Source organism: Echeneis naucrates, chromosome 22 (assembly GCF_900963305.1).
Source record: "Echeneis naucrates chromosome 22, fEcheNa1.1, whole genome shotgun sequence".
Taxonomy (NCBI): Eukaryota; Metazoa; Chordata; class Actinopteri; order Carangiformes; family Echeneidae; genus Echeneis; species Echeneis naucrates.
This window is the reverse complement of record NC_042532.1, coordinates 14,472,360-14,482,043: the sequence shown is the minus strand read 5'-3', so window position 1 is coordinate 14,482,043 and position 9,684 is coordinate 14,472,360. Positions and strand designations below refer to the sequence as shown.

Sequence of the window (9,684 nt, the reverse complement as noted above, 5' to 3'; positions counted from 1 at the left end):
TTTGAAGAGAATATTGAACCACAATTATATTTTGGATTTGGAGCCACTGAATCCCCAAAAAAAGGAGGGAGACAAAGGTGCATGAAGGCATCCACTGCACTGCATCAGAGCCGGGTTATAAAACGGTCCTTCTTTAGACTTGGGGAGAAATCTTTGGTCCCCGCTGAGTTGGAGATGGACGTGCCAGTGCCTCTGCGAGTTCGATTCCTCCCGGCTTTGCAGAGTCATCCTGGCAGGGGAATCGCAAAGACACCAGCCATTTCTCCTGATCACCTGGTACAGTCAGCTGAAAATATCTCATCTTTAACTCTCTCTGTCTTTATTCCTTCCTCACTGGCTCACGCCTGTCTCTCTCTGCTCTCACTCTCTCCTTCATCTCCTCTCACCTTCTCTTTTTTTCCTCTCCCCATCTTTTGTTTTCATTTTGACCTTCAAGAGAAGTACACAGCCTTGCCCTCAATTGGAACTGCATTCTGTCATCATTTCTCAAATGCGCGAAGAAGGATGTGCAGGGCACGAGAAAGGGCAGCTGCCTTAGTATTCAGAACCGTGATCTGCTTTTTTTCCCTGCAGAAAGTCTGAGGAAAGTCTGAAGTGTGACCCTTCAGATGAATAACATGTCTGATTTAATGCAAGCCATATAAGCTGAAAGTTCCTTTAGACTGCTCTGTTTTAGAGCACAAGTACTGATGTGTCTTAAGGAAGCAGGATCAGTATTGCAGATTGCAGAGTGATGAGATCTCAAGGTGTGTTCTGCAGTAGGTTTTTTTAGAAGCCAGAGTGGGTGTGGCTAATGTCTTCACTGCACCAAGGCAAAACTTCCACTCAATCTATGCATATCTGTGCGATGGCTTGGTCAACACAAGCTGTAGTCGCAGACGCAAAGTACTGCACCTCACACATTTCTGGTGTACACGAATCCCACTTTTATTTTCCACAGAAAAAAAAAAGGATGTTTATTTTTTTTTCTGATCTGTTTCGGTTACATTTAAAACCATTCTATGAAAAACTGTAGCACCAGAGCAGATTTTCTATCGCCCATTCACTGATAAAAATGTCAATTTGTGCTATTTCTCAGTTTTGATCAGCTTTGATTGGGGACATTTCCTTCTTTGCTTATAAAAAAAAAAGACTAGCACTTCATTTCTTTTTTCAGTCATTTGCAAAATAAAACAGAAAACTGTATATCTTATTATTATTATTATTGTTTTTTTGTCATTTAAATCACAACAAATACATTTAAAGCAAATAAAAAAATTGGGTGGCATTTAGCATAATCCAAGCAGGGAGTCAGCTTCCATGATGATTATTATATATCTATATATTTATATGTATACATATATATTATGTTTATATACAAGTATGGCACTTGATTACACAAAAGCAAGAAAACACTTCACAAATAAAAGCAGTGGGCGCTTTGGTGTGTTAGAAATTAAGGAAGTCACAGACGTTAGCGTTTGCAGCAAATTCACCAGATACTGTTTTGCAAGTCAGCTATAAAGCAATGGAATGGTTACATATGTTAAGGTCAGTGGTGCAACACAGGCAACAAAAATACATAAAAGAAATGAATAGACGGAAGAAAAACATGAATTACGCTGATGTTTTTCCAACTAGGCTGAACCATAGTCGGCAGGGATTTATATATCTATGCATATATAAATCTGGATGGTAGCTTCTGTCCGTTTAATCGCTGTGTATGGTGCCAAAATAAGAAAAAATAAATAAAATAAAAACACAACAGGTGGAACATAAATGTCTTCCAAACACCGTCAGGCCAGTAGGACATTTCGGATATAAGGTCAGGCTCTCCAGTGTTCACCTCTTAGTGCAATTTTTTTTTTGTTGTTGTTGTTGTCGTTGTTGTTTGTTTTGTTTTGCATTTACTCTCTTCAAGTACAGCAGAACAGCCCACACAAAGAGTAAATATGTGAACACGTTAACATGGTCTCCATATAGCATCTTACAGAGTATAAACGTTACTAAAAAGTTGCATCAGTGCAATAATAAATAAGTAAACAAACGTGGAGTCCACGCTTGCCATGAAGTCCTTAAAAGACAAACAAACAAACAAACAAACAAACAAAAAAAAAAAAAATCTGCCCACTCTTTGAAGTCATGACGCGGATTCAGGCGTGCGGAGTTCTCCATCATGTCCATCGTAGTTTTTGATGTTTTGTTTTGTTTTTTGTTGTTGGTTTTTGTTGTTGTTGTTGTTGTTGTAGTTGCTGTTTTTTACACGTTTCCCCACCTTCCTCCTCCACCATCACCATCAACCATCGCGTGCTACACATAAGCAGAGTCACTTGACTGAGTGCGGCCGAAATTGGGCACACTCATCCTGGGTAAGTCCTTATTTCGGATCTCATAAATGGACTTCCGCCGAGCCTGCACGCCTCGCACGGCCGTTTTGATTTTCCTCCAGCCCAAGTGATTGAGTTCGGCCAGGTTCAGTACGACGCAAAAGCCGCTCACCGCGAACATGAAGACCAGGAACACGGTCTTCTCCGTCGGCCTGGAGACGTAGCACTCGACATCTTTGATGCAGGGGTAGCGGTCGCACTCGTACACCGACGGGACGTTGAATCCGTACAAGAAATACTGGCCCACCAAAAAGCCAATCTCCAGCGCGTTTCTGAAAACCACCTGGATGATGTAAAACCTGGAGATGCCCTCCTGCCGCCGCATTTTGGACTTTGTAGTTCTCATGGCCGAATTAGGGATCTCTTTGACTTCCAAACAGTCTGGCTCGGCTTCTTTGGTGGAGTTCTCCGTGTTTTGCAGTACTCCGTTCACAATGGTGTTCTTTATCTTTTTGCTCTCGTCTCGCTTCAGAGAATCTTGATCCTTGTCTAGTGTCAGATAGACGGTCGAGTAGCGCCGCTCCTTCTGCTTGGCCGACTGATGCACCGAGTATGTGATAAAACAGAGACTCGGGGTGCACACCATGATGATCTGAAAAACCCAATATCTAATGTGTGAAATGGGAAATGCCTTGTCGTAGCATGCCTGGTTGCAGCCCGGTTGTAAGGTGTTACAAACAAACATGGTCTGCTCGTCATCATAGACAGTCTCTCCAACTATTGCTACGATTAGAATCCGGAAGATGACCACCACTGTTAGTAGGATCCTAAAAAAAGCAAAGCACACAAAACAAACAATGTGAAAATAAGTGTAAATATGTGTGTGTTAAGTGACACCAGATGTGGTTGGGTTGTGGCTCCGGCGCTCAGGAGCCGATTGTGGTGTGTCGGGTTTTAGGGAGCTGTCCAGTCCTGAACCGAGACGCTCCTGTGGATGCTATGTGCTGCTGCTGCTGCTTACATGTGAGTGTGTGTTTAGAGGTTGGATGGTTGAAAATGGCATGTTGCTTTGGCTGTGTACCTGTGTGAGCATTGTTAATGGAAAGAGGTGATAAGCGCCGACTCTCACCGCCCAAATATGCACAACCACCACCACTCAAACTCACCAACGCACGTTAAAATGGATTAAGTGGATGAATGAATACATGAAATGACAAACGATGTTTCTGTGTTTAGTTTAGGGTGTTTGGACTTTGCAGAACCATCCCGGCTTCTGAAAAAGACAGCTGCCAATTGATTTTTTTTTTTCTTTTTCTTTTTTACTCAGACGTCTCGTTTAGGAAGAGGAAGACAAAAAAGAAGGATCTATGTTGGCACAAGACAGAAAAAATCCACAACACAGACACGAAGGACGAAGGACTGGGCACAATGCTAGAGAAGATCCTCGAGGCACAAGACAGAAACGGGGGACTGGGGACCATGCTAAAGACGATCCTGGAGGCTGCTGCGATTCTTCGGTTGTTCTTGGTTTTTGTTGATCATCTTACCTTCCTATCATAGTAGAGTGCTGCTGGACAGCAGCCTCCAGGAGCCTCTCTAGTATAGTCCATTCCCCCATTTCTGAGCATCCGGAGAAGACGAGGGCACAACAGCACTCTCAAATCCCTCCAAAAAAAAGAAAAAACCGCGTTATTCCCCTTCAAGCTTCTCTCGGTTTCTTGTTGGTTTCAGTCTCCACAGCTTCCGATTTTAGCTAAAAAAGAAAAATTGCATCCATCGGGGGGGATGCTGCTGCCGTCCCCGCTTCTCTCTGTCTCTCTGCGCGCTATCTGCCGGGTTATGTGCTGAGCGCGCAACGCCAGTGAACGTCCTGCTGTGTGTGCCGAGCGCTCCCACGACGTTTCCACACTTTTCCTTGTCATGGGAGTCTGCAGGGCTGATTGCTGTAAGCCCTCCTATTTTCGATCTTCAGATCAGGTTGATGGGCTGCGCGCTGCGTCTGGATGGAGGGAGGTTGGATTTAATGTCTTGCCAGCGTTAATCCGCCTTTAAGTAGTCTGCCCCCTCCCATGCGTCACGTAAGCGCAGACAGGTCGGTGGAGCGGGGCCAGGAGCACCAGAGCTTCTGGGTTCCAAAATGTCAGTTTTGTATGTAAGCATGCGCCATTCGTGTGGACACTCCTGTGGACAGTCGTGTCCACTTTCACTTTATACATGTTGACATGGTTGGCTCCACGTGAGAGACCCCCAGACCTTTGACTATGTTGAACTGCTGCTCAACTCACTGAGCTTGACGAGCACATGTGCACCTGGCCACCTGGGTCAGGGTGAAATGTGGAGATGTACACAGAGGTGTGTCTTCTGCAGCATTATTGTTGAACCAAACTCATTGTCCTGTGGCCTAATGCGGCTTTATAAAAGGAGCTGACCTCCCCTTTTTCTTGGATGCCCAGAGGTGTCCCTCACCACGCCGGGACTGCTGGCCCGGCTGGTGGAGCTGCTGTGTCCACTTGGAGCAAAGATGGTGCTCTGGACGCAGCGACAGAGTGAAAGTGCCATCCCAGTTGTTAATCGCTTTACAAGGCAGCCTGCTTGTCTGCCTGTCTGTCTGTCTGCCTTCCTGTCCCTCTCTCTGTCTGTCTGCCTACCTGTGTGCCTTCCTGTCTTTCCGTCTGTCTGTCTGTCTGTCTGTCTGTCTGTCTGTGTCTGTCTGCCTGCCTTCCTGTCTCTCTCTCTCTCTCTATCTCTCTGTCTGTCTGTCTTCCTGTCTCTCTCTCTCTCTCTCTCTTTGTCTGTGTGGAGGTTTAAAAATAGAAATGTGTGACCCCGCCCTACGTATTGCTGAGATTTGGTGAACTTGTTGCGTTGCATTGTGTGTAACACTAATTTTAGACTGTGTGGCTTTACACCCTTTGAAGTAGTAGTTATTTATGTGATTGTCCTTTTGAACTAAAATCTACCACATTATCATGAATCCACAGCGCATATGAACAAATATGCTCATGCTCCTCCAAATACTTCAGTCCAGCCAATCACAGTGAAGCACTATTATTGTGAACTGTTACTTGATTATCAACTTATAATCACTTGGCATTGTGTACTCTTCAGCATAAGGTGTGTGCTATTTTTATCAGTATCAGCTAAATTTATCCAATAGGTTTCCAGGTAGGCAGTGTCTATATTTGTGTCCAACCTGGGAAACGGGGGATTACCGATCACGTGACAGTGGTGTTTTCAGGCAGTGAAACTTGGCGAGGTTAATTTCTCATGAGGTGGCTTATCCTCCCGCTCACTGTAATCTTTTCTAATTCAAATCTTTAATAACCTTTACTTCTCCATCACGTGACAAGAGGACAGAGCCCCGCCGCTTTGAAAGACAGGGAGGGAAAAGTAGGGTGGGAGGGGAGTTTGTGTGTCTGTGAGGGGGCATGGTAATTCCTAAACCAGCTCCTTGTTATGTCTCCCCCAAAAAGGAAAGCAAAAGTATTCAGTTGAAAGTTCCGATTCTCATTTATTTATAAATCTATATATATATATATCCACATATAAATTGCACTTGAGTGTAAACAAAGAATTTGACAACATACGAATTCTTGCTTTGGAGCTACAAATGTGGTTTTTGTCAGAGAAGGAGTAAATAAGGGTGAAGAAGAGAGTGAGGGTGGGGTGTTGGGGGTGTCAGTCTGGTACTTAGAAGCACTTCCTGTGGACGATGGAGGGGCCGGCCTCATCATACTCCTGCTTGCTGATCCACATCTGCTGGAAGGTGGACAGAGAGGCCAGGATGGAGCCGCCGATCCACACAGAGTACTTCCTCTCAGGGGGGGCGATGATCTAAACACAAGCACAAATGTTGTAATGTGGCGCTCTGCTGCTGGACTGGCTCAGCAGTGAGCCAAAGTTACCTTGATCTTCATGGTGCTGGGGGCCAGAGCGGTGATCTCCTTCTGCATGCGGTCAGCGATGCCGGGGTACATGGTGGTGCCGCCGGACATGACGTTGTTGGCGTACAGGTCCTTGCGGATGTCGATGTCGCACTTCATGATGCTGTTGTATGTTGTTTCGTGAATGCCTGCTGATTCCATGCCTGTTCAGAGGAGAGCTGAAGTTAGTGTCGGCTGGCCAACAGGTGCTGAAGCGGACAGCTCCCCGGAATGGAAGTTGGATGAACTCTGACCTCTAGTTTATGATCCCAATCTCACAGCCGGCCGTGTAATATGAGCAATAGATGCTCCTTTTTCCAGAAAACAATCCACTCACTGTTTATTCTTTTGCCCTTACGCGTTGACCAACAATTCCAACACATACAAGCAGAGGGAGTTTCCAGAACACTTAAAAGCAACAACGCCAACACAAACAAAGAATGGCGCCTTCAAATGAAAGGTATCAAAAGCTTTTCAGAAATGAGGAATTGGGATTATCTAATTTCAAAGCATCTAACTGGTGCTGTGTATGCATTAAGTGGCACATCATGTTTGCAACATGCTTTGGATTTGAGCCTTCGGTGACTTAAGTTACTTTGAATGTGTGACATTTCACTGCGAGGTGCACTGAAATGGAACTAAAACAGTATCAGTGTGAGTAGCTGAGAACGTCTTTAAATTTGCACATGACTCCTGAGTGAGTACAGATATTTTCCACCGTGTCACCAAAAAACTAAACTGTGTACATTTAATGGGATTTGATTACATTGCGTGATTGTTTGGTGTACAGATACAAACACTAACAGAATAATAACAGAAACCTGAAGCCATTTTTAATAACTAAATGTTTAGGACATCTTACAGACGTGTAGTCGCTGTGTGACATTAGTCCCTGGATGTGTGTGCTCGTACTCACTCACCGATGAATGAGGGCTGGAAGAGAGTCTCGGGGCACCGGAAGCGCTCATTGCCGATGGTGATGACCTGACCGTCGGGCAGCTCGTAGCTCTTCTCCAGGGAGGAGGAGGAGGCCGCGGTGCCCATCTCGTTCTCAAAGTCCAGAGCAACGTAGCACAGCTTCTCCTTGATGTCGCGCACGATCTCACGCTCGGCTGGAGGGATTCAAATGCGGCGAAGCGAGTTAAGCGTAACGTGTACAGGCCCACTGTTAAGTATTGTGCGGAGGTGGTTTAACTTTCTGGGGAGGTGCTCACCGGTTGTGACAAAGGAGTATCCACGTTCAGTCAGGATCTTCATCAGGTAATCTGTGAGGTCACGGCCGGCCAAATCCAGACGCATGATGGCGTGAGGAAGAGCGTAGCCCTCATAGATGGGCACGTTGTGGGTCACACCGTCACCGGAGTCCAGGACGATACCTGCAGATCAGTCTGTGAGGAATCAATTCACAACACGAACAAAATGGTTTCCTAGTCTGGTGACTCCCTCTTACCGGTGGTACGGCCGGAGGCGTACAGCGACAGCACGGCCTGGATGGCCACGTACATTGCGGGGACGTTGAAGGTCTCGAACATGATCTGTGTCATCTTCTCCCTGTTGGCCTTTGGGTTCAGGGGGGCCTCTGTCAGCAGGGTGGGGTGCTCCTCCGGGGCCACTCTCAGCTCGTTGTAGAAGGTGTGGTGCCAGATCTTCTCCATGTCGTCCCAGTTGGTGATGATGCCGTGCTCGATGGGGTACTTCAGGGTCAGGATACCTCTTTTGCTCTGAGCCTCGTCGCCGACGTAGGAGTCCTTCTGGCCCATGCCAACCATGACGCCCTGATAACAGGAGGATGTAGTCATTAGTGATGTGTTGGAAGAGCAACAACTAATAATCACTTATCAGCATCGCGACAGTGACATGCAGAACTAAAGTGTTTTTGCTCCGACATTTAGATGCGTAATTTTGGTGCGTAATTACGCACGGGTGATTCCCCCTTCATCTCAAGCAGTAGGATGTTTGTTTGTTTGTTTGTTTGTTTGTTTGTTTGGAGTGAATCTCATCCTCTTAATCAATCTGTGTGTACTTGACCTTACCTGGTGACGGGGGCGACCAACGATGGAGGGGAACACGGCGCGAGGTGCATCGTCGCCGGCGAAGCCAGCCTTCACCAGGCCGGAGCCGTTATCGCACACCAGGGCTGTAGTCTCGTCGTCGTCGCACATGACGTCAGCTCTATAACACGCACGGCTAAATTAGATCCAGTAATGAAATCCCCCTGTCTGCCTTGAGCTGGGTGATGGAAGGGATGGTCTTTTCTTAGACAGACACAACTGTCTGTCCACGTTTGTGGACAAACAAGTCAGGAAACGGGTTAGTCCAAGTTCTGGTTTAAAGCTGAAGCTGAAGCTTCCAGTGATTGATGCCCTCCTACATCCTGGTGCTGTTATGCTTTGTTATGGGGCTGGTTTAGTATTTCAGACATTTTTTTTACGAGTTTCTGGATTTACTGTGCAAAATCCGCATCTTTTAAGTATTTCACAAAAAGCAACTATCCGTAAGCCTCAAAAAACTGATGTTGATGATGACATTGTGTTAGTCAAGATGGAACTGACTATCATTCCCGTTAAAAGCCTGTATCCATTGCCTCGTGATAAATCCACTGGTCGGCTTTATTTAGTTACTCCAGTCAGCCCCTGTAGATACTCACCAGATCAGCACCAGGCGCTGGATCTTGAGTGTGTAAACCAGGGGTGCCCGAGTGTCAAGCCGAGACAATTTATACCGGGAGAAGTGTTACTGAGATGGGGCTGAGCAGTGCGACCCCTTCTCCATGTATGGTAGCCCATTGCCCAATTGACAACAGCCACTCCATGAATGGCATGACAAGGAGAATGGACTCCCAGGCAGACATCTGTGCCTGCAGTCCATGTATGGGGGGCACTGGAGAGGGCAGATGGACAATGACAGGGGTCCTTTTGATCTTTCCCCTCCTCATAAAGCTCTGCAATATTACTGAGGAAGGATTATGCCAGATTTCCATCTATTCTAAAATGGACCTATTCCTTTATTGGTGTAGTATTAACTGCAGCCAACTGACCCAAGCTACATCTGCTGATTGATCAGGCAATATATTTGCACAGATTTTTATTTAACATTTATTATAAATAATTCAGTTTATTACATTTGTCTTGTGTGCGTTTTTCTGTAAATCTCTCAGATCAGACCGGACTGGCGGAGCACAAGTAGCCTGACAGCAACAAATGGAGGGACCACTTGTGTGGCACAGCTGGTATCAGCAGCTGTTTGACTCTAAAGCCCACATTTCAGATTGGTTTCAACAAAGAAGGGGGAAGCCACTGCTGCAGACCAAACATTCCCATTTTAGCTTGTTGTTAAGTGTGTCCTCCCGTCAAGACTACTGAAGTAAATATCATGCGAAGCATTTACACGGAGCGCCCTGCTGGACTCACCATATGGCAAAGTAGAGGATATTTTTGCAGATGCACTCATATATT

At 45.9% G+C, this 9,684-nt stretch overlaps 2 protein-coding genes across 2 annotated transcripts; both read right to left on the bottom strand.

Moving 5' to 3' along the window:
- Positions 1-1,973: 1,973 nt before the first annotated feature.
- On the bottom strand, positions 1,974-3,970 carry gjd2b (gap junction protein delta 2b). The gene is made up of 2 exons (XM_029494190.1): positions 3,854-3,970; positions 1,974-3,133 (listed from the first exon to the last, which is right to left on the bottom strand). The coding sequence occupies exons 1-2, from the start codon at positions 3,922-3,924 to the stop codon at positions 2,290-2,292; spliced, it is 915 nt and encodes a 304-aa protein (XP_029350050.1). The 5' UTR covers positions 3,925-3,970; the 3' UTR covers positions 1,974-2,289.
- Positions 3,971-5,811: 1,841 nt separating this feature from the next.
- Positions 5,812-8,917, bottom strand: LOC115035556 (actin, alpha skeletal muscle B). The gene is made up of 7 exons (XM_029493437.1): positions 8,877-8,917; positions 8,263-8,401; positions 7,680-8,004; positions 7,444-7,605; positions 7,150-7,341; positions 6,212-6,393; positions 5,812-6,140 (listed from the first exon to the last, which is right to left on the bottom strand). The coding sequence occupies exons 2-7, from the start codon at positions 8,389-8,391 to the stop codon at positions 5,997-5,999; spliced, it is 1,134 nt and encodes a 377-aa protein (XP_029349297.1). The 5' UTR covers positions 8,392-8,401; positions 8,877-8,917; the 3' UTR covers positions 5,812-5,996.
- Between the last annotated feature and the right edge of the window lie 767 nt (positions 8,918-9,684).

What these genes read in the sequence shown, in the direction of transcription:
- gjd2b (XM_029494190.1), bottom strand. Translation starts at nt 3,924, where the DNA reads ATGGGGGAATGGACTATACTAGAGAGGCTCCTGGAGGCTGCTGTCCAG. An exon ending in CACTCTACTATGATAGGAAG is followed by an intron (nt 3,134 to 3,853) that starts GTAAGATGATCA and finishes TGCTTTTTTTAG; the next exon opens with GATCCTACTAACAGTGGTGG.
- LOC115035556 (XM_029493437.1), bottom strand. Translation starts at nt 8,391, where the DNA reads ATGTGCGACGACGACGAGACTACAGCCCTGGTGTGCGATAACGGCTCC. An exon ending in ATACTCCTTTGTCACAACCG is followed by an intron (nt 7,342 to 7,443) that starts GTGAGCACCTCC and finishes GAATCCCTCCAG; the next exon opens with CCGAGCGTGAGATCGTGCGC. An exon ending in CTTCCAGCCCTCATTCATCG is followed by an intron (nt 6,394 to 7,149) that starts GTGAGTGAGTAC and finishes TCCTCTGAACAG; the next exon opens with GCATGGAATCAGCAGGCATT.